This window comes from Varanus komodoensis, unplaced genomic scaffold (genome assembly GCF_004798865.1).
Source record: "Varanus komodoensis strain SLA01 unplaced genomic scaffold, ASM479886v1 scaffold17, whole genome shotgun sequence".
Lineage (NCBI taxonomy): Eukaryota > Metazoa > Chordata > Lepidosauria > Squamata > Varanidae > Varanus > Varanus komodoensis.
In genome coordinates this window covers 8,300,984-8,325,590 of record NW_025335505.1, presented here as the reverse complement: position 1 = coordinate 8,325,590, position 24,607 = coordinate 8,300,984, and the positions used below count along the sequence as shown (strand labels likewise).

The following is a 24,607-nucleotide window of genomic DNA, read 5'->3' as shown; positions in this document are numbered from 1 at the left end:
ACATCCTTAGTTGATTGGTACCATCATGTTACTGCTGCAACAGTCAGGAAGTTCTTCCTGATGTTCAGCTGGAATCTGGCTTCCTGTACCTTGAGCCCATTATTTTGTCCTGCACTCTGTGACAATCAAGATGAGATCCTGGCCTTACTTTGTGCAACGACCTTTCAACTCTTTGAAGAGTCCTTGAGCCTTCTCTTTTCAGGGCTAACCAAGACCACTTCTCTCGATCACAGAGCTTGGTTTCCAGTCCCCAGATCATCCTTGTCACCCTCCCTCAACCTTCAGATCAAGGTTGGTGCTGCATTGAGTTTCCAGGGGGGCACAGCTGGAAGAGACCAACCCCTCCTTATTCCCTCACCCAAGTCTCAGTAGCAGACACGCCAGCCCTGTCATCCACAATTAAGCCATGGATGAGGGAGACTTTGTTTTGCACTGACCTGGCATTCAGCAGCAGCAGCGCCAGCTGACGGGAGCCAGCTGGTTGGAAGAAGTACAGAGGAGGGGATAGGCACAAGATCTGTAGCTCTCCTTCCCCTCAGTCTGATATTAAAGTGTAGGTGCAAAATGAAGAGCCCTAGCCCTTAGTGCAGGGACTGACAAGGAGCAGGTAATGCTCGGAAATGCTCCAGTAGCTGCCCTCTGCTGCTACGTTTCTGGGGTGTCTCAGGAATCACTGCAAAGAAGCTGCAAGCTTCAGTGCAGGCTCAGCCGCAGACTTTTCCAGACAAATGGATCGGGGAGGGCCAGCTGCCACAGAATTCACGTTACGAGAAGCTAAATAGATATGCTGGGAACTCACACTCACGGTTACCCCCAGAGATGAGCAAGTAGTCTGGAGAAATTGCAGGCCATCAAGGACAGAGAGGTTTTTGTTACCATTATTGTTACTGCTTAGCCGTTATTTCAGGCTCAAGAGGGTTTAGGAGTGCTTCTCGTCCATTCTCAGTAATGCTTACAATACCCTGGTAAGACAGATAAGTGCTTTAGTCAGCCCCGTGTTTCCAGCAGGGGACTAGAACAGCTGGGGCTAGAAGCTCAGAAATTATGGCTTGCCATATAGGGCCATCTAGCGAGCTCCTTCTGGCAGAGATAGGAATGGCCCTGGTTGAGTACTCAGCCACTGCATTCCTCTAGGCAATCTTTTTTGTGGTTATGGTAAAAATCTCAGTTGTCTGTTTGTTTGGAGAGTATAAGCCTCAAACTGTGTATCTGTTTTTCATTTCCACAACTAGTGGCCTGCATCTTTTATTATGCATGCTTAGCCTTTGCAGCATGAGCAGGAGAGAGTTTGCTTTAAATTGTATTTGTGATTATTTTCCTGCACTTCTCCATTAAGCGACTTTCACTCCCAAGTGTCTTGCATCGCATCTTCCATACCTTCAGGCTAAAGCTGCTATTTCGAGGTCCTGCTGGAATCTTCTGACTCTGCCATAACATTGGCCTGAGGAATTGCTGCAGATAACATTTTTCCTCCCTCTGGCCCTTAATTGACCCTGACTCTAAGTTAATTTACATGCCAAATATATAAATATGCAAGTGTACCTTCTCTGCTCTCTCTTCAGAGCTTTTTTTCCTTTAACCTGCATTATTATCCTGATGTGTTTATGCATTTCATCAGTGTTAACAGTTTCTAGAAACTGAGAAACTCAACTTCCATTTTGTTTAATTTTTAAACACTTGTGCTTGCATGGCATATTTTCAGCTTTATACACTGCTTGTCAATTGTGAACATTTATGCTTACATGCTTCCATTTCAAACCAATTCCTTTGGCTCTCACAAGGAAAACCTGTGGCAGAAACCTGGATGCAATGTGGCTTAGTTCAGATCCTGTGCCCCAGGATATCAGGCAACCAAGCTGAAGCCTTCTGCCCAGCCTGCTCCTTACATACACTTATCCCTGACCTGGTCTTATTAGTAAATGTTTCACATTGGTATATATTAGTCAGCCAGCTCCAGGATGTAAGCAGCAGGTTTCCTCAACTGGATCACCAGAACCAAGGACGGAGATATTTGCAGAGTGTGACAAGACATAGCAACACCAGATGCAAAGGCAAAATTAGGAATTAGCAAGGGTCAGGTATCAGCACTGTCTGGGAGGACAAGAGGCAAAGATACAGTCAGGAAAAAGCAAGAAGTGGGTACCAACAGGGCATGGCAGGGACAGAGGCAGGTTCAGCCAGGAGTCAAGTCACAAGTGAAGATGTTGCAGGACCAAAGGCAGCAGCCACTGCAAAGATGATTCTCGTTGTAGTAAGACCAAGAAACTGTCTTAGATCCTCCTGCAGTCTCCAGCTGGTCTGCACGATTGCAGTGGTTCTCATCCTGTAAACACCTGCAGTCTCATATCAGTCCTGCAAGTACTTGCAAGGTAGACCAGGCTGCCATCTATATCAGGCCACCAGGGGAGCAGTATCGCACTGTGGATCCTGACACAGCCTTCCTTTCCAAAGCTGTATAGTTCTAGTGAGCAGGAAACACTGCCTCTGCCATCTACAGCAAGGTCAGGCAACCTAATGCCTTTAGGTGCTTTGGACTACAACCCTTACAATTCCTGGCCATTGGTCATGCTGACTGCAGCATATGGGAGTTGTAAGTCTCAACATCTGGACTGCACCAGACTGCCTATTCCTGATCTACCCATTTGTCTGTCAGACTACTCAGAGATTGACCCAGTTCTGACATACACATTCCTGCTTAACATATCAAGATTAGCAGGAGTCTTGGTCCAAACATTCTAGCCTCATGACATCCTTTCTTCCCTTTTCAGTTTGCTGCGATTTGGTTCTTTCTCCCTTAATTAGTGACAAGAGTGATTTACAGGAAATACATGTGAAGGGAAGGGACTACCAAGATGAAGTCTTTACAGGATGCAGTTTGGGGAAGGTGTGGGTATGATGGGAGATCACTTACACAGTATGCCAGAGGCAGATTAGGGTAAAACAATAGGGATTAAGGCAGTACAAAGAGAGCTGGTAAACAATTAGCATATCTAAAAGTGTACTTCCAAAGGACAGGCCTATTAGCATTTCTAAGGCCTACCTAGGAAGCAAAACTTGCCACATGGATTCCTGTTCGGATCAGGAATCCCACCTTAAAAGTCTAAAGCTGTTCTTACAGTATCGGGCATTTTGCAGCCATATTATGGCAACGTTTTTGCTCATTTTGTCCTGACTTTAGCCATAATTTCCTCTTATGCTTGAAACTGGAAACAATGATTTACCAGGACTAGATCAAGCCAGGATCTGAAACCAAATTCAGACTGCTGAGACCATGCTTGGAGTGTTTTCCCTCCCCTTTAATCCAGTGACTTTGGGTTTCCAAATTATAAGAGTGGTGGTATCACTGCCTACTGTGTCATGAAAGCAAGCAAATCTCACAGAAACAACTATTTTTGCACTAACAAGACATGTTTGGATTCTAATTCTCTGTGTATATGATCATAGCTTTGATCCATGGGACATGGTGCTTTGTATTGTTTCAGGTGTCTTGCATTCTGATTAAATGTGTATGTGCACGTTTGGATAAGTAGAAGAACACTGCAATTTTCAGTATGAATCTTTTGTACTTTTGGAGTTGCTCTAAATATTTGCTTTGGTTTACTTGTTACAAGTTAGGTATGAAACAAATTAAATTGGCCCAATATCCTTGCAGAGAAGGTGCACTGCTAAAGTTTTGTTTTGCTGTTTAGCACCTGGTTCAAATATAATAGTCCCATGACAGCATCCCTGGATCATGCAGCTGCTTAGCGCCAAGAGTCACATGGAAATGCTGTTTGAGGACCCTCTGCCTGCAGTCCATGAGATACATGAATGAATGAATAAAGCTTCATTAAACCAGTGATCTGATTCAGTCTGTTTAGCCCAGTATTGCCTTCTGTCACTGGCAACACCTTTCCAAGATTTGGGAGCACATTTGTTTGTGCTCCTTTTAACTGGCTGTGAATTCCGGAGGTTAAGGCTGGGATCTTTTTCATGCAAGCAATATACTCACATAATAGTAGCAAAGCCAGTCCGCTCACGTAATTCAAGTTGGCGAAGTGGACAGAACCCGCGGGGAGGTCTTAGTCCCCACAGCTGAGTGCGGGCTCAGTGGTACTGCCACTTAGGTCAAAGCCCTGTAATGGCCAAACAGGGCCTGTGTTGCTGTGGGCCCCATTTGCTACAATGGTACTTTCAGAATCTCACTGGACTTGGTAGACGTACTTGCTGCACTTTGAATGCCTTCCTTAAACATAGAACGTTTATCCAATGACCATCAACTAGGCCAACGATTCCTTTTCAGCATGTGTTCTTTAAAAGGGGAATTCAAAGTGTATTGCATGTACACGTTTTCATCTTCCAAGAAAAGTTTTACTTTCCTTTATTGGTTTTATGGAATGAAGTAGTATTCCTTCTCTCTGAAACAAATGCCATCTCTAAAGACTAATGACAGGAATCGGTAACCAGACCACAGTCTCTTGAGACTACTACAATGCTTTATTATTTTTTTAATCACAGGCTTAACGTCTGGGTTGTCAAGCACTATTTTTTAATGGGTTACATAAATCATGTGGCAGAAATATTAATATTGTCAGGTAAACTCCCAGTGAAAGCAAGTAACATCTCGTAAGGGACAATTTACAAGCCTTTGCACAATTAGCAATGATGTTTGGTTACATAATTAATTGTTCTTACACATGAATGATGTTGTTATTTATGTTCAGCAAATGAAGGAGCTTTTGTCATGTCATTGTTCGTGATAAGCCGCTCCAATTTTAGAAGCTATAATACCAAACCTCTTGGGCCTTCTCAATATTACACAGGTGCAGTGATCTGTAAGATCTAGTTAGTGTTGGTTCAAACCTTCTAGCTTCCATACTGGTTGCATCCACAATATGACGGGTATTGCAGATTAGTGTGTTTGGCAATTATTAGGGTTCTCTTCCTATGCCTTCTTATAAAAATGCTATCATTTTCTAATATCTTTTATACTTTCTGGTTCTGTATAATTTGATGCTATTTGGCAGTCCCCCTCAAACTGCAGTTTCTCCTGGAGTTCTTTCTTTGGGAAATACATTGCTTGCATTTTCTGGTGCTCCATTTCCTAAACACCTCCTGTACACCAAATCAAAAATTTGCAGAAAGTGTTTATAAAAATGCTCTTTGCAAGACATCTGTTAGCAAGAGCATCTGTAAATCTGTTGGCAAGAGCATTGCTTAATGTTAAGCAACCAGGTGTTAATTAGGACCTCTTTTTTAAAAAAAAAAGAGATCCAAAAATTTTTAAAAAATCTGTTAATACGTATTCCTCCTTTTCGAAAAGAGAAATAATACAGATTTTAAGACATTCTGTCCTGTGTGCTTTCCACAGGGGTCTCTCTGATTCAGAGCAGATTGACTTTCTACAAAAAGCAAGGACTTCTATTCAGCATGAGAAATATGATGAAGCTGTAAGTGAGCTGTTGGAATCTATTCCATCTTCCTTCAGTCTTCTCTGTTAAAATGCCGTTTGCTTTTGCTTTTCCGAGCTTATCTGGTACAAATTCCTTCTTCCTTCTTTCATCTAGTGGTGAAATAACAATCCTATGATGTTCTGACAAAAGAAAGTCTTACAACTGGGGAATGTTGCAAGTTATTGAACTTTTTACTGTTGAAGCATGTGTAGGATTGTATCCTTAATGAATGTATGGACCCAATTTTGAAATCTAGCTTGTAAAGATATTTTTCTGTGTCCTTGGTTTACAAAGATTTTGTCTGAGCCTGGCTGTATTGCATGTCATTGCTGAGAACAATGGAATGTGATTGGACATTCTGATTTTATCAAACTGTCCAGAAGTCCCTGACACAGCACCTGTGGCTACCTTCAGTGATGCCCGTGAAAGGGCCCCCACCTCAGTGACCATGGGCACTCAAACCTCTCAATTTTTTTCTGTTTTAAATAAACATACAAAGTTGACAGTGTATGTGTGTGTGTGTAAGTAGCAGTGACACTTAGACTTCAACAAATATCCAAGTAGTTATCCATCAGAAGCTGGTATCTATGTGCCACCCATTTATATATCAACAACTTTCTGAGGGGAGCATCACATTTGATTTGGCCATTCCTTTTCTAATCTTGAAATTCAGTGGACTAAGCATCTGGCTCTTGTAAGACGTCCCTTGTAATGTTGCTTTTCTTTCCATAGGTAACTATGTGCAGCAAACTGATTTCCCTTGCTTTGGAAGGGCTTTCCTATTATCACACATACGACAGGTTTTTCCTAGGCATAAGTGTTGCCATGGGCTTTGTGGGCTGGACATTATATGTGATTCTGATTATTGTAAAAGCACATACTAACCTGCCTAAAAACATCACAATGAATAAGGTAAGTTAAAATGTGCCATGCAGTGGTCTCTTCTTTCTTGAGATGTGGCACTTCTGTGGCTCAGCATCTGATGGCTTTGTTCATCTGGTCCTGGCTGCATCTCTGTTGTCTGTCTGTCTTGCACAGTTGAAGTCATTGTGCCAGCATGACAGGGTGTTTGACCAGCATTTATCTATGTGCATTTGTCCATGTTGTGCATGGTAAACAAGAAAAGGTTATGTCGCACACTAAAGTTATCCTAATAATTAATGCCAAATAGATGTGCATACCTTAACATATCAGAGAAAAAGTTAGACAAGAATTCTACATCAAGCCTTGCTTTATATGTTCAGGCCTATTCTAATCTTTATTTCCTTTTCTTTATCTCCTTCTCCCCCATGAAAATTCAGATCATAAACTTTTTGGAGATGGGAACCTCTTTTCTCAGCTGTGTTTCTTTGAAAAATGTATTGTAAACTGAAGACTCTTTAAATAGTATTATCAGAATAGCTGGGAAACATCTGTGGATCTCAAGGGTTTCCTGCTTTTGGCGTTTTCTCATTTTCAAAAGGGGGCTACAGTACTGGTGGAATAGACAGGCTGTTTCAAACATTTCATTGCCCCAATGCAGATTTTTTAAGCAAGCTATGTTTCTTCAGTTAGGAAATGTAGAGACATTGAGTCTGAAAAAAATGAAGAAAACAAACATGTTTTGTTAGAGGGAAAAAATCTTGAAAGTTGCCTTATAAAATGAGAGAAATGGTCTTATTAAAGTGACTAACAAGGAATATTTATAGTGGAATTGTATAAATGCCTATTTCAATTATTTAATAATGAATTAATAATATTATTCTGCCTGATAGCAGAAGTTCTCTTTTGAGTCCAGAGGGGCTTATGCCAATGAATGGAGAGTAGGAGAGACATAATATTTCATACCTTGTATTTCCTTTCAAAGTGTTGTATCCACTATTAATCCTACAAAGAGTAGACCCTTTGAAATGAATTAAACTTGAGTTAGTTGTGACTAACTTAAGACCCAGTGGTTTTAACGATCTATTCCAGGGGTCCTCAAACTTTTTTAAATGGGGCCAGCCCGTTTAGGCAGAAAAAAGGCCTACAACTCCTACAATTGCCCAGGCAACAGTGGGTGGGGAAGCCAGGGAGCTGTAGGATTCCCTTCTATCTAAAGATGCTTAGGATTGCAGTCATAATTATATTGGGGTAAATGTAATGTTACATGTGTGGACTTCTGCTCAGTAGAGATGGAAGCAAGAGGAATTTCACTTCTTGTCCTATCTTCTGCAGTATCTCCCCCTCCCACTCACATGCCCCTACCCCAGATTTGCTCTGAAGGGCCTCCCAAACCTCTCACACAGATTTGGAGACAAACAGGTGGCAATAAGAGGAGTGGATTCAATCTGCTAATCATGTTCATTTGGAAGGACATTGCTGGACCCAACCTGTAAACTTTATCAGCCTGTATATCAATGCAGTTTCACAAATTAGCTGTTTTTAAAGCTAGTTTCAGTAGAAAAGTATGTCCATATAAAGTAGTTCAGGGCTGAATTGCGACAAAGGGTTACCGGATTTTCTGTACAGTTTTCCTATCTAGGTGGGGCCTGTTGCTATCTGTCTACTATGTAGAAATCAGTACTGAGAAGCCACAGTGGCATCTTTTCCCTGGCCTCAAGAAAGCTGGTTGTGTGCTGCACAATTTTCCTAATTCTTCTGAGGCACATGGCTTTTCCTGGCATCAGAGCCCAGGGAAGTGTGTGGTAGGGCTTGTTTTGAACCACCCCCTTCTGTGCATCTTGCTGAGTGTGGACAACATGGGATGCCATATGCCATCGGGATAATTAGGCATGTTGGGCAACTGGCTCATGCTGGAATGGAGAAGAGAAGGCATCTTGTGATTCCAGCCACTGTGCTTTCAAAATACCAAGCCTGCCAGAAACAAAGGCTTTGTATCAATCGTTCTGAGGAAATGGGGAATTGTTTGCGATTGTTTTAATTGGAAATGTAACATTAGATGTTCATAATATTAAAATAATATTTACAAGTGCCTATTTGTTTTTCAGGCTGCTGGCAGTCTTCTGCAGTATACATTTCTAGCTATAGGAGCATTGATAGCCATTTTTCTGTTCCTTCAAAGCTTGCCCTGGACCTACTATGTATATTGTCTATTACCAGTCCCAATATGGTATGCAGTATTGAAAGAGTAAGTTTAAACATGGTGTGGAATGGGGACCGTTGTAGTGCATTTGGGTCCAAATATTGCTTCCCCTGTGTGCATTGTCTGTTTTCTAAAGCCTTTGAATGAACTAAGAGTGGCTTCCACTAATGGGTCCTATTTGGCCACTTTATGTAAGTTCAGAAACTTTGACTGGAAAAGTAAAAATAATCTTACAACATGCAGACACCATTCCCACAAATGTAGATATGCCTGAAAGGCTGAGCAGAAGGAAATGATCCAGACAGGATCTGATCTTTCTATATGTCCCACAGAGCTAGATTTTGGCTCACAGTGGGCAATGAGTCAAGTTCTGTAAGGCCAATGACCGTGTATTTTATGGTGGACACAGTCATTTATCAGCAGAAATGCTTACAGAAAAATTGATATGTTGCAGTTGATGCCAATGAGCATCAAAGTTGGATGGATGAATGGAATGTTTGTGAATTATGGCTGGAGGGAGAGGATAAAGAAATAGACTCACTAAGTGGGGGGACAGGTGACATCTGCAGAATTTAACTCTGTCCTCTAAGTACTGATGGCATTTCTCAGAATTCCTACAAGTAGAGAATAATCCTTTTGCTCCTAGACAATATCAGAGGCAAAAGGATGGTTTCATTTCCCAGAACTGAGGTCAGAGACACTGTTCCAAACTTAAAACTGGGAACTGGACCTCCAGCACCCCTCCACAACACAGCTGGCGTGGAAAGAACCATGCTGGCTGCATCTCCAAGGTCAGAAAAACAACCTTGGAAAGGGCAAAAAGCAAGCTTTTGGTGGGTTGAGTGGAGAGGAGATTGGAGCGACCAGGATACAAGCTGTCCCCAAGTCTCTCCAGCTTTCTTTCCTCCTGCTCTGAGATGCTTCTGCTAGCTAGGCAAGAATGCCCAATATGCAGGACAGGAGATGTGGAGGCAAAGATTGCATCTGCCAGTCCTTTCATCCTCTATTAACCTCCAAGTTTGGGAGTTTATAAGCTTCATGATAGCTTAATTCATTTTAATTTGGTGCAGTTCAGATGGTGATGTCCTGGTACTTTAAATACTTTCTATGCGTTTGAAGGGGTATGTGCTCACTGATCTGTCTCTCCACTTCATGGACATTCCTGCTGTACCTTGAACATAATGTCTGAACTGGCTGAAACGACATGAATCAAAACATGTTTTCAAGTTTTGTGCTAATCGTATAAGAATACTGCTGTTTCTTATGTATTAAATGTCCATATGTATACATATGCTGTCTGGTTTAAAATGAAAATGATTATCTAGTGTAATCCTTCCAGATACCCTGTTATTCAAGGACTTAACACATCTCTCTTGAACTTTCAACGAACTCAATTTGTGGGATTCTTAGTAGTTTGCACCTTGGGAATTGAAATATTAGTAAGTAATGTAATGACTTTAAGATTATTTATCAAAAACATTTAAAGTGTAAATGTATCAAAAGAAAATCATAAAATTAAACCATAACAAAAGGAATGAACACAGGGTACTTACAAAAAGCTAAAAATGGAATATGCAAAAGGTTTTTACCTGTTTGAGGAAAATGTCAGTCTTGCTAATATACCAATAAGTAAATATATTTTTCTCTGTTTGGGAATGTTTGTTTCAACTAGGTATTCTCATTCTTCTATCGCTTTGCACTGAGCTTTGGCCTGGTTGCCTTTTCCGCATGGCCCTTGGTCACTCAGCTGTGGACACAAGCAAAGGTATTTTCCATAGAGTGAGGTCCTGGTTCTTTGATAAAAGGCTTATCTTCACAACCCTCTTGGGAATGCATACCTTCCTGAGAGCACTTTGGGGTGTTTGCTTGAACTTAGCAAAGCAACCTCTAGGGTCGCCTTCCCCTGCATGGCACCCTTCAGATATGTTGGACTGCAACACAATGGCTGGAAATTATGGGAGTTGCAGTCCAGCATATCTGAACAGTGCCTTGTTGGGTGTTCTCTAATTGTTTAAATGTTCTCTAAATTAGTTCAGCTTAAGGGAGCCATTTAAAATTTGTAATGTCATCAGAAATGTAGTGGGGCCTCTGTCACCTTGCTCACATGACACAGTTGATTTATTGTGGGCTGGGTGTTTATGCTGGGTGTTTGCAACTGCCATTTTAAATAAGCTACCTCTGCTCAAGAAGATTGGGTGTTATGTCCAGCCATCACATGCTATTCCAGGGTTGAATAATCCCCGATTAGTAGTATGGTTATATGAGGGAATTACCCACATTGGTTGGATTCACAACACAGTGCAACCACCAATCTCTTTGATCAAGTGCTACATAATCAAAATAGTGGCCTAGTACACGCTCATTGTGGGTTTAATATCCCATGATGAGCTGTCTGTGTCGTGAGAATCAGTCCTGCGTGGCAGAGTAATCAAGATGAAGGAAGCATTTCAGCATACTTCCCTGCATCAAGTTCTACCTTTTTCTGAAACTTAAAACATCTGACTCAAGGGTGAGCTCTTGCTTTTATTACGTTTTGATCTCGTGACCTCCAGAATAAACTCTTTAGCCACAGAAAGCTGGTATGAGCATTCTCACCCTGAGATTTTGGCTAACTTGTACAGCACTTTACACTGCAACTGCCCCAAGGCGAACTCTGCCAGGGCAGGGCAGCACAGCACCATCTTTCCTGTCATGTTTATGACTTCTTTTTATAATAGTTGTGATGAGATAAACCATGGCGCATACACAAGGAAGACGTGCACCTTTTCTCCTTCAGCTTCTGGGGTTTACTTCTGACTGAAATAGTAGCCAGGAGGCTGCATCTCGTGTGTATGGATATTTTCAATTAGGATTTAAACACCTTCGGATAACAACTAACATGACTTTATGTGAGCCCTAGTTTTTTGCTTAGCGATCTACATCATTAGCTCTGTTTGCAGATGTGACTCATCTGTTTTGTTTTTGTTTTTGTTTTGTAGGCAACTGTGCTAGGCTGGATTCTTTCATGTTTGCTTCTGGCAGTCTTTCCCTTGTTGCCTGTTGTGGGAAGGGAGCCAAATATCTCTCTGGTGTAAGTGCACAAATCAAATTGTTTCAAGTTTCCACTTGCTCGTTCAACATGCACAAATTTCACCTGATTCCTGTTGTTGGTACAAATCATGTTATCGAAAGCCCATCAACCTGTTGTGGGAATTCAGAATTCAAATAATCTGGGGAAATACATTATTCATAATTATATTTAGCTTATGAGGTTCTTTAATGAACACCTCATACTATATCCCCCATCTCTAGAGAAGCATGCCATATAGTGTTGTGTAAATATAATCCTTGTGCCCTATATATGCAGTGTAAATGCATCCTTTCACTGCTGTTTCAGACTGGAAATCAGAGCTTTCCAATGGTTCTTGAAAGGGGTATTGAGCCTCCTTCAGTCCTAGGGCCGAGTTGCATTTCAGAGAAGCTCCTGAAGTCCACAGGCCCTTGGTGCTGAAGGCAAAATGCCAAAAGTCCAAGCATACTGGAGCGCAACGCTCCTACTGTCTGTAACTAAGCCTTAGGAGAGGAATTCCAGCCTTTTAGAATAGGGGAGAAAACGGCCCAAAAGCTGGGAAACCACCAAAGGATTGGTTGTTGAAGAAAGGGGGAGGGGTCAGAAAATTGAGTGTGGCCTTCTTAGAAACCCCAGAGGGCTGGATGTGCCCCACAAGCCTGTGCTACCGCATCCCTGATAGCATGGAGACCTTCTCCGCTGGAAGAAGGAGAGTACCTGGAACAGCACGGAAGGAAAAGAATGATGTGCTCGCACCCTGTTGGATTCTGAGTGCCTGTGAAGTGAACAGAAGTCACTTCAGCCATGTTATTCACACAGATAGTGCAGCATAGGAAATGGCTGAAACAGTTCCTGCATTTCTGAGTTCATATGTGCAAAGGCTACTCCTCTGTGGCCTTAAAGGAGTAAAGCTAACTATTCATTTTCACCCAAGATTGGCTTTTGAATTGGCTGATAACAAAGCCAGCACAAAGGTGTTACAGAGGTGTGTGGGGAAGGAGGGGTCACTTCTGGACACCTACAGAGAGCTCGTGTCATAGTTCAGGTTCTTCTGTCAAAGGGAGGAGGCAGAAACTATAAGTCAAATTGGAATCTGGTAAAGATGCCAGTTAAGAAAAGCAGCCCTTTCTCTGAGAAGGAACCAGCTTTTAGAAAACTTACTTGCATGCTTACCTAAAGGTTGTTCTTATTTGTGATAAATGATGAGCCCAATGGCTGCTTAAAAGGCTTGGAATAATAGAGGCTTTCTCAGATATTGGGACTTCTGCAAGGAAAGGAGGCTGTGGTCTAACATTCTTCACTCTGACACTTCCCTCCTTCCCACACAGACCTCCACGATGCTCAGATTTATCTCTCATGCATGTTGGATAGCTGCCCTTCAGTGGTCCAGTAATTCAGTCTCCACAAAAACCATTCTGAAACTGTTCCAAAAGCCATACCTTGTCTCATGAAGGACTGACAAGAGCTTACTTTTTACAGAACTGCAGCAGGCTTGCTGATGCTGCTGACAGCTTCATTCTACCTGGTGGCATGTCTGTGGAAAAGCAAAAAGAGCTACTTGCATCATAAGGATCTCAAAGTATATCTCCTTCAGGTCAGGAAGTTCTATGAACTTGAAATACAGAGCATTACTTTCACATTCTAAAAGAAATTAGTTCTGCATATTCTTCTGAGTTAACCTACTTCTTACGAGTATCTAGACTTTTGCCAGACATTTGAAATTTTGAAACACTTAGGCTTGCTGGTTACAATCCAGCACTTCGAAAGAGAAAGCAGAGTTGCTCGTGTTCTTTAAAAGAGGAGGACATCACCTTGATAATTAAGAAACCTCTGTACCTTTTGGGTGTTTGTCCCTTCACAAAAGCTAATGGGAGGATCCTTGTAGTCCAATAAGGACTGCTGTGTAACTGAGTAGTTTCATGAAGTTAGTGTTAGGTAAAGGGTAGACACAATGTGAAAAATAATATTAAACAAGAAAGGCATTAAAAGTGTGTGTGTTTTTAATTAACAGTGTTTACTTTAGCACATAAATTGTTGCATGATTTGTATTTGAGGATCCATTTAAGATGAAAGTTGACATAAATATAGTTGGTTGCTCTGTTCTTAAAAAACTCACTTCCATACATACTTGGCAATGTAAAACTGCCAGAAAAGATAGCTACCAATCTCTTTCTCTGGAGCTTTGGAGACAACCTATTCAGTGCTATGGACAAGTGATGCTGGAGATAAACAAAGCCTTGAGCGTGAAACCTGGTTAAAAAATTTGGAGTTAGGAAATACTTCTCTATATCAGATTGGTTTAAGACCTTTAATACCATACAAAAGTATGTATGCTTATTTAATAGTAAGTGTTTTACACTGCTAACTTCCATATAAGTATATGGAAGCTTGCAGCCCTTGGCATCTTGAGTTGTTTAGTCTGCAGGCCATGTTCCGTGGCACACTTACTTCTGCTGCAGTGTGAAGTGAATCACATGGATCGATCTATGAGTAGGAGGAGTTCACAATTTTGGCAGGTGATTGTACTTAGATGATCTCTTGCATAGTCTCTCTTTCTTTCTCTCTGGAACAATGTAGCATAATCAAATGTCATTATTTCCATCTTTACTAACAAGATTTAGGTATGGTGAACAGAGCAGCCTTGGTTAAGAACTTAGGCAAAAGATTTAATCATTCAGGGTATATTTTGATATTCTGTACAAAATTCTTGTGTGGGGGGGGGAATGTAAATAAGACTTTGCAAAATTACAGCAAAATAAATATGATTCTCTTCTTTACTTTTTTATTGCTGCTCATTTTTAAAAGCTTAAAATATTTCCTCTTTGCCCTGGATTCTCAGCATGAAGGACAAATATGGTTGTGTAGGGTTGACACTGTGGGTGGGAAAAGAGATAAAGAACATCCCTAGCTTATGGCCTGAAACCACTTTGTCAAAATAGGTTATGCTTTACCATTATATACAGTATATTTCTGCATATCTGTTGCATAGTTTAAAACCAGGTCACTTTAGAATGTAAGCTCATGGTTTATACTGGAACATAAAATAACACTGAAACTTCCTTCTTCTCGAGACTGTATCTTTGTCCACTTCGTACTAAGGGTTTTTAACATTGTTAAAGAAGTAGTAAAATAATTAATAGTTAATGAGGAGCAGGGATCGTGGGGATGGGGTGGTACAGCTTGTACCACTGATGATGTTACAAGTGCTGTCCAATGGAAACTTATGCATCTTATGCAACTTGCATAATGCAACTTGCATTCCACATAGCAGTGGCAAAAACAATAGACACACTGCTATTGCCAGAACAGCGGTACTGAAAAATAAAAAGTCCCCAGCAATAAAATAGCGTGGTTTGGGTGATGGAGGGGTATTTCTTTGCACAGTGCATGGAATTCACAACCCAAGGTGGCTGCTGGTTTGGATGGCTTGAAAAAGGTAAAGCTATCCATGTTCATGGAAGGTAAAGCTGTCCAGAGATACTGGTCGCAGTGGCCATGTATCAGGGAGCACACCTGCCCAATGCCTGTTGCTGGGAATCATAAGCAGGAGGGAGCTGCTGCACTGATGTCCTGGGGTGGGCCCACCATTGGCATCACCTTTGCTGCAGCGCGAACAGAATTCTGGGGCAGGGAGGCTTTTGGTCTGATTCAGCATGGCTCTTCTAATGTTCGTATTTCAGTTCCCAGTTCATTACTAATCTTGTTGTTGCAGTAGCTCTGCACTACATATTGCTGCTAAATTTCCTTTAGCTGATGTTGAGAAATGCCTGTCAGCTGCTTCTATAGGAAAATTATATTTATGACCTGTAGAAGGCATTTCCCCATTTCTACAGTTTATATCAATGTGTTGGCACCTGAGATACTAACATTTGCCTCTGAAAAGGCCCACTAAGAAACTCCCACTCTTATAGGCGCAATAAATTGAGGTGCAACTAACAGCTTTGATCATTTATATCATCCTTCAAGATAGAGACCCAGTTTGCACTTCATGGGCGAATTTCCCCATGGCAATTTTTGTTGTGGCAGAGCTGCCATTGTGAATATTTGAGCCACATGCAAACATGGCAAGGATGGTTTGTTGGGGTGGTGGTCAACTGCAGCTGAAACACTGCATCTTTCTTTTACTTGCTCCCAACCTCCCCAGTGTTCAGCTTCTTTGGATGACTCATGGTTCTGTTATTGTAGCAGACTCCATTTTCTCTAAACCATCTTTTACTTTACACGCCTCTACCATTATTTTTCCAAGCTAAAAAGAGCCTCAGACCTAATAACTTCTGCCAAGGGAGCTATTTTATCCCCTGATCATTTTGGTTGGCCTGATTCTAATTCTATATCTTTTTTGATGTGTGATGACCAAACTTGTAGGCAGCATTCCAAATGAGGGGCACACCATAGATTTGCATGAAGGCAAGGCAAGAGTGACAGTTCCATTTCTGATTCCCTTCCTAGTGATTTCCTGTGTGGAATATGCCTTTTTCATAACAGCTGCATGCTGGGGCAACACTTTTGTCAAGCCATGCGCTACAACTTGGGAAGGGACTTTATCTCAGTGGTTCCATCCAGAGGGTCCCAGGTTCAGTCTGCAACATCTCCGAGTAGGGCTGGGAAGAAACTTTGCCAGAAACCTTGAACATGACTGTCTTTCCAGTGCCTGGCCTTCAGCCTGCTCCTGGACTGTAGTGTTGACTCAGTAAAAGGCAGCTTCTAATGTTTCAAACCCCAAAATGTATGGTCAGACTGCATCTACAACTATGAGAAATTGGGGGGGGGGGTTATCCCAGTGTGCATCACTTTGCACTTGCTTTCACTGAACTGCACTTGCCATCTGAATGCCCATTTCTGGTTCAAATCTAATCTCAGATGTGAAAGCTTTGAATAACCGCAGAGGTTCCATTATCTCTCAGCCTGAGTTCTCCCCTGTCTTTAATATGAGAATAATAAAACTGGCCTATATAAGATGAATGAGGCAATATAAGATGAATGAGGCAATATAATTTGGCATTTAGGTCATAGGGTTCTGGTGGATTGCATTTAAATATTACTACCCAGTGCACATGTAAACAGGAGTTTTACCAGCAGGCAGAAATATTCATATCATCGGAGGTAATATGAATATTTATCTGTCAAATGTATAATAGCTATTTAATAGTAGTAATTCTTAAATGTAAAATATTTTTAAAAATAATTTCTTACCACCAGGTGTCACTGTAAATAAAGTATGGATGGAAGAATTAAGGGGCTAAACAGAATAAGATAAAAACCTAAATAGATTGCAACTGTGTAATTTGCTGTAGCCTTGTAATTAGTGTTTCCCTTTTACTTGCTTTGAAATGCCTTAATTTATGCATGCGTGTTTTTCTGGCATGAGTAAAAGGGGCTGACTTGGCCTGTTGACTTTGCCACAGAATTAACCTTTCCAAATGCAAAAGGTAAAAATAAAATGATATTCACAAAGGGTGTAATTGATTTGTTCCAGTCATCATTATTTCCCATTTGGCTGGTCATAAGGGAACTTTTATTTGGTCACAATACATTTCAATAGCCGTAAGTCAGCAAGTAAGAAGTTCCTAGATTTTTGATTAAGAAAGATCATTTTCAGTAAATTAATCTTCACCTGGGGAACAATATTTGCAATTCCATCCCTAGTTTAACTAATAAAAGAAACCATGTTTTGTCTTACCTTTCCTTTGCTTGACACTTGTCTGGATTAACTCCTGGGCTGAACAGGTTGTAATGGAGTTTCCTAGTCAAATTGGCCATCAAGGTTTGGCCAATTACCTGAAAACACGTCAGTATAAGAGGTCAGCTTACCCTGCTTTCTGCACTCAGAATCCTTTAAGTTCTGCTGACAATATGGAAGGAGCAGGGTGGCAAAGACTGTGGCTCCATTGTGGGTTTTAGAAGTGAATGAGAGGACTCTGCTTCCAGGTCACTTTCATTTCATGCATTGTGCAGTTGCAAGTCATCAAAGAAAGTCCCAGTATCCTTGACAAACACTATCAGAGCTCTTTGAGGAGGATGTGTATTTGTGTGATGGACATGTTTGGGATTGCTTACTATTATTGAAATGTACACTTGAAAACTTGGATACTCTTAAAATGTGATGTGTCAGGCAGGCCTGTGTGTGCTGATGGAACTAAAATCAGTATGAGGTTGTAATCTGCCACCTCCAATTTGATTTACTCCTGTTTGGGACTTGTATACACTTTCCCTTTTGTTATCCTCTTGAATGGGCTTGAAACATTGATCACCAAGCCATTAATCTCTTGTATGAAGCTAAATAAATTCCTAATTAGCTTCACCAAATTTGTCTTATTTCAGAATCTCTATTTTATTTTATGTTTTTGCTTGTGTCTGTGCCTTGTGACTGACAGTGTGGAATTCTGCAGCTTTACCAAAGTACATTTTAAAAAAAGAGAGAAGGGTAACAAAATAGCAAACTTTTGCATGTTTAACTGTTGAGGCTAGAATGGCAGCAGCTTTGATCTATTTTCACTGTCATGAAAGTAGCCTTGGATCTGCCTAAAACAAGATCTTCGGGCTTCCCCACACACCCAGTGTATATAGTGTGTTTTTGTAGTTAGTGGTTAGGGCAGGTTGCGAAGGTCGCCTTTTACAGTTTCAGAGCAAACAGCATTACGCCAGCACCGCCTTACTCCGGTGCAACATCTGAAAAAAGATCTTGGGGAACTTGCTGCAGATGCCTTCTGGGCTGAAATAATTGGTACACATGTTTCTGACACACACAGATGCATCTAGAGTAACAAACTCCTTTCCATATGGACTTTCTTCTCTCCTTACCTGCTGGTGTGGGTAGGATAATGCTTTCTAAGCTGGGACAATGAGAATCTAATGCATTCTTTTTTTATGACTAGATTCTCCAGGCTTCCCCCCACCCCATTTTGCTGCACAGGTTTCAAATATAACACAGAATGGTGGTTTGTTGTATATACTGGCTTTGGTAAAATTAAAATGTGGGAAGGTAGCAGTATATTAATCCATAAGTCCAAAGTCTGTACTGGGTATGGTAAGAGGGATATATTACACAGGGCTTGCACTTTGAATTGTCACATGATGGCACATCAGGCAAAGTTCATTAAACCAGCATAAAACCCAATGCCAAATAACTGCTGCTTGATGACCTGCTCTAATTACCTCTCTAATCTGTAACTCTGAAAGCTTGGAAATGGATTCTTATTGACAAATCTCTCTCTTAAATAAACTCTGTTGAAAGTCTTCCTCTTGAGTGGGTTGGGTTTTCGTTGTTGTTCCCCTATTTATTCTGTCTGGGTGAAACCAAGCATGAAATGCAGTTATGCAAGTATGAATTGACAGTTTGCTCTGGGAGTTGCTGAATAGTTTACGGGAGCGTCCAAAATATAATGGGGTTATACAATACTTAATATCTCCAGAAATGTATGATGAAATGAAATGTCGAACACTGGGTGGTTCCAGGACTTCTATCCTGTTTGTTTGTTTAGAGTTTTGACATAGTTCCTTACATTTGGTGATATGTTCTGTGCTCCAGTACAGGTCCAGTATTTTGAACAGGTAATGAATGTTTGTGTGAAAGACTTACTAGCCAGCTGACATGACACCTCCAGCCCATGTTGCCCAGGATCTGGTCTAAATAGACATGCTGCCTCTGATTCTGGAGGGGCTACACAGCTTTCAGAACCAGTAGCCATTGATAAACTTACTCTCTAAGAATTTTCTCATCTCCTTTTAAAGCCATCCCAGTTGGCAGCCTTCACAACATGTCTGCCCACTCTCATTCCACTCTGGCTGTCTGCATTTTAACATAGCTTGCTACCTAATCCTTTTTTAAACTGCAGATGTTACAGACCTTTTGCGATCATTCTGTATTCTAAATTATTATCTCACCTCTAACGGATATGTAACAGGAGATGGGGATGGTAAATAACTTGTGTGTGTAGGCAGGTGCAAAATGTAAAATGAGCTGTTTCAGGTGGAACAGGGAAGGGGAGAACTTGCTAAATATTTTTAAAGATATCCCAATGGAGGGCATAATAACTGGGTTCAATTAATGTAACAAGCCAGAGTGCTTTGTAAGCCAGGTTGGTTGGTTGTGTTGTCTGAACCCAGGAGCATTACATGTTAGCCACTCTGTCTGGGTTTATACAGCACAGTAAGCCACCCCTGGCCTATACACTGTGGCTTCTTGTGTTGTGTTAACCCACCAATGGCTGGGCTCTAACAATATAATCCATACTCAAGGGCTGACTGTGGGTTGCACATTACACCATTTCTTGGACCCAGCTATGGTAATACCTGATGAACAACCCAAAAACAAGTCATAGGTTCATTTCATTACTTGTTCATGGCTGTGCAGGTACATTCAGACAAAACCCACATTTCAACTCACAGTTCAATGACAACTCATACTCAACCCTTGAGTGTCAGTTATCATGTTGTCTGAACCCAGCCAATGTGGTGTTGGAGCAGCCGGAATGCTGTGGGGATGAAAGGAAGTAGATTTAATAGGTTCTTTCCTGGAGAGGAATGTAGCAAGCCACCTCTAAACTGCATGAGAACATAAGAAATGGAGGTGTCTCATTCACAGTAAACAGTGCTTTCCTTGCACCCTGCCAGATAAACTCGGACACTTCCCTTACTAATGTTCCAAATATGTAAGACATTGCTCAGACTTGCTTGTATTTCCTTTCTTTTGTCAGTGTGGCTTTTGTGGGGGAAATAGTGATCTTTACTTTTAAGACGATGAATATTCCTCAGTCATTGTGATATACTGGAACCACCTGGCTCAACTATCCCTTTCTTTCCTCCTCCTCCTCAGTTGGCGAGTCTGGCATTGTCAACGTATATTGTGAATAGCACCCACAGCAGTCTTCACAGCAAGCAAGGATTGCCTGTAATAAATCAAATCATTAGCTGGACAACATTAGGTAAGCCTACTTATCTTGACTGAGATTATCTTGGATACAGATAAAGTACAGAATGTCGGCTTACTGGTCTTTTGGCTGTTTATATGTATGTCCCCATGTTTAAGAATGTAACCTGAAGGAACATGACTTGACCAGAATCAGCTAGCCTTGGAAGGGTCATGTTCTGTAATTATGTATAAATGAAAGAATCCACAAACATTGTCTGAAAAAGAATAAGACACCTGGAAAGGACATACTCAGCTCTGCGTGAGCAATACTAATTCAGAAACAGGTTGATGTTTGAAGGTGACTCATGCAGTGTGGTGTTCATGAGAGGCCTCATAAACTAGTGCAGAGTTCAGATGATCCTTACAGGTTGAGGCCTGAAGCAGTTCCTGAACCTGGAATTGCAGGCACGTCTGATGGGCTTCATTCTGTGTACCAGCTGAGAGAACTCTGGAGAAATCTGCCAAGGAAGCCTCTTGGGGCCTCTTGCAACTCTGCAGAGCACATGTGCTGCATCCAGTTGAATGATTCAGAGAGCAGGTGAAGAAAAGCACCTGTGCCTTTAGGAAAGACCTTTCCAGCAACTGGTAGGACCCCTCAAGAATGGTTCTTAGTCAAACTGTGGACAGCAGCTGGATGGACATATGATTGTGTGGTGTAGTGATCACAGAGTTGGAGAGAGAGTGGGAAGTCCCAGGTTGAAATCCCCACACAGGCACAAAGCTATCTGGATGGATTTAAGCCAGCTGCAGTCTCTCAGACTAATTTGCTATGTCAGTGGCGCCATCCTGAATCAGACCAAGGGCCCATCCAGTCCGATCTGTTCACATAGTGCCCAACCAGCTGCCTGCAGGAAATCAACAAGCAGGACATGAATTCAGCCAAGCCCTCCTGTGTTCCCCAGCAATCAGGATATATAGGTATCCTGTAATGCCTTTAATACTGGAGGAAGTATCTAGCCATAAGGACTAGTAGCCACGGATAGCCTGATCTCCATGAACTTGTCCAATCCACTTTTAAAGCCACCCAGTCTGGTGACCGTCTCTGTATCTTGGGGTAGTGAATTCCATAGCTTAACTTTGTGCTGTGTGCAGGAGTGCAGCCCTTCATATGTCCTGAATCTCACTATTCAGATGAATAGAATGTCCCTGTGTTTTAGCATTCATTTTATTAATTTATTCATTATTATGAATTATAATGACTCTCATTGTGAGAGCCAGTGTGGTGTAGTGGTTAAGAATTCTGGATTGGGACTCAGAAGATCTGGGTGCTTGACTCCACTAAGCCATGAAGCCAACTGGGAAACTTTGGGTCAGTCACTGCCTCTCAGCCTAACCTACCTCACAAGGTTGTTGCAAGGGGAAATGGAGAGGAGGAGAACCTTGTAAGCCACCTTGGGCTCCTTGCAAGAGGAAGAAAGGCAGCATCCTGCCTTTTTCTTTGCAAGGAGGTGAGTTACATAATCCTTCTCCCTCATGTTTTATCTTCATCAGAACCCTGTGAGTTAGTTTGGGTTGAGAGTTAGTGACTGGCCCAAATTCACCCAGTCAGCTTCATGGCTGAGTGAGGACTGGCAACTTTTCTTCCACATCCTTGTTCAACCCTGTAACCACTGTCTATCAGTGTGATAGGAGAAGAGAAAGATATATCTTATTCACCTGTCTCACACCATGTGTAATTTTCTACGCTTCTGCCATGTCTCTACTTGCCTTTTTTCCTAAGCTAAACAGTCCCAGATGAGATCCTGGTTCACCTAGAATATAATCCGTCTGCTTAAACATGCAGGCACAGGAGGGAATGGGTGCATTGCTCAGGGGTGGCTGTGTCAATTGTGGGTTGTGCAGTAGGAGCAGAAGGGTGTGCTGCAAGCAACTTGTCGGTCTCCTCCCTCCCAAACATATCTAGCTGCCCACTGTTTTTACACTGATTGGCTGCCTTCCCTGCAAACAGCTGCGTTGTAACCTTTTCTCCCTAGGGGTGTCATTCTGCCTCATAAGCTTGTCGTAAGGATAGAAGCAGAGGGGATAATAATCTTCTTGGGTACATGCAAATACAGTGGATTTAAAACAAGAAAGTCTGTTGCACTGTAAGACAGCTTCACATGTTCCACATAGCAAGAAACCTGAGTTGGCTTGGTTAGTTAATGGGGCACCAAACATTTAACCATAAACACCAGTTTATGTTTCTAAGAACATTTTTCAGATTCGGATATGAATTCAAACAGGGCCGTTCCAGTGTCGAGCCTTTCTTTTTCTGTTTGCAAGACAAACATGTCTTGGTGCTTGTGTTTACGTGTAATCACAGAGCATGGGATGTCTGTTCTCCCCAGCTGTTGCCAATCTAAGGGTAGGCACCTGACCTCTAGAAAGGCTTTGGGAGTAGGGCTTGCTTATTTTCTCTCAACATCCTGCTACCTTGTTCTTGGTGCTCCAGGCTGCCAAACACCTGCCTTTGTCTCGCTAACCCTTCTCGACTTTTGTCTCAACGCTCTGCTAACTCGACAGGAGACAAGTCCACAGTTGTCAGCATAGTTAAGGCACAAGATTCAGCACTAGAAGTCTCTTAACAGCCAAAAGCCAGAGCGGATTAGGCGACATCCCTCTGATGCTCAGAGAAGTCTTCTGGGTTAGGCTTCCTCCCTGTTCTCAGCATTTAGGGATCTTGCTGCTCACGGTGCATGCAGGCTGCTTTCTGCTTTTGCCTTGCTCTACTGGTGTTTCTGCTTTCCTCCACCCCGCTTGGCAAGAGCCAATTCCACTTCCAAGTTACAGTCAGGAAAAAAGCCACCTTGGCTAGTATAAATGCTTCTCATGGGACATACCTAATACTCTCTTCTTTCTGGGATGTTTCCCTGGCTTTCAGGGAAAGGGCTGAAATGAAGGGCTGAATGAGACAGGGCTGAAATGAACAGAAGGTCTGAGTGCCTGTGTAGGTATATCTACATGCAGCTTACTCAGGATAGTGTGCAGGAAAATATGGGTGGCACTGAGTGCTTCAAGATCACATTTTGAGCTTTATGTTTAGTTATTTATTGAAAAGTATGCTTAGGCTGGCTTTTAGGGTGTAACCTTCTCAAGGCAGCATAGAAGTTAAAAACCACTCAAAGTAGATCCAGAAAGAATTCATAAACGCAGAGATTTAGGAAAACCCAATAAAAACAGAATTACTAATAACAGCAGAAGTCTAGACATTCAAAGAAGGCAAGCAAAGAAGGTAGATTTTCAACACTTTCCTGAAGACCTGCGAAACAGTGGCCTGATGAACCTCCTGGTGAAAGCTGATTCCAGAAGTATCTGGTCAGCACAGACAACTAAGATTTATGCTATGACCGAGTCTGGTTGTGGCCTAAATGCCAGCAGTGATTAATTTAAAATAAATATTATGAATAGGTGTGTTTGGCCTCAGCCCTACCTTAGAATGATTCCCATGCAGCCGAAGAGCTTGTTTTTCTAAAAGGGATGCCTAACTGTGGTTATTTATCAGATGATAGGGAAAATATATTTTTTTTAGGATTACTGCATATCAAATCCTGCAGATTACTGCATATCCAGGATTACTGCATACTACTTCTGAATGCATATTGGTTCTTCCCGCTTCAGGTCAGACCTACCCATGTTGAAATGGCAAGGTCTGAAAACGAATTCTGCTTGCATTCACTGGAACATAAGTAGAGCTCTCAGTGCAATTCAGTGATTGAACCGAGGCATTGGAACAGGACTTACAGTAAAGTTTTGAAGGCAAACTCCAGGCCCTGTGATGGGTGAACTTTGGACCACACATTTTTTTATATCCAAAGCTTGAGAAATGATGAATTATGAAGTGGATAGCTGTACTTCTACTAACTGGGCGGTCTGCATTACATTTCCTAAGTGTCTCCTAGATGTATTGTGAGGCTAGACTCTTGCCTTTGCCTTGATACTTCTTGGAAAAACTAATTTTGAGTCCATCTCTGTCCTTCTCCATTTGGCATTTCAGTCTTTATGATGTACTCCACAGACTGCTAGTAGAAGACAGACTAAAGGTTGTGTGCATGTGTGTGTATGATACGACACTGCCCTTCAGCAGGAGAGCAGATGATGTTGAGTGCCATGGCCACCCACACTGACAACATCTGGCCTGCAAACATTTGTGTTGGGGGATCATCTGGTCCTCA

The 24,607-nt window shown here is 41.8% G+C and overlaps 1 protein-coding gene across 7 annotated transcripts in view; it reads left to right on the top strand.

The window, feature by feature from the left end:
* The window catches only part of PIGN (phosphatidylinositol glycan anchor biosynthesis class N), a 93,997-nt gene that overhangs the window by 36,611 nt on the left and 32,779 nt on the right, over positions 1 to 24,607 (top strand). For 6 of the 7 annotated variants that reach the window (XM_044426419.1, XM_044426423.1, XM_044426420.1 and 3 more), the window contains 8 exons: positions 5,351 to 5,429; positions 6,165 to 6,344; positions 8,402 to 8,541; positions 9,836 to 9,935; positions 10,169 to 10,261; positions 11,475 to 11,566; positions 13,025 to 13,139; positions 20,361 to 20,469. In XM_044426419.1, the coding sequence (XP_044282354.1) occupies positions 5,351 to 5,429; positions 6,165 to 6,344; positions 8,402 to 8,541; positions 9,836 to 9,935; positions 10,169 to 10,261; positions 11,475 to 11,566; positions 13,025 to 13,139; positions 20,361 to 20,469 (908 nt within the window). The remainder of the gene's footprint in view (positions 1 to 5,350; positions 5,430 to 6,164; positions 6,345 to 8,401; positions 8,542 to 9,835; positions 9,936 to 10,168; positions 10,262 to 11,474; positions 11,567 to 13,024; positions 13,140 to 20,360; positions 20,470 to 24,607) is intronic. The other variant, XM_044426424.1, reaches the window with a different exon arrangement.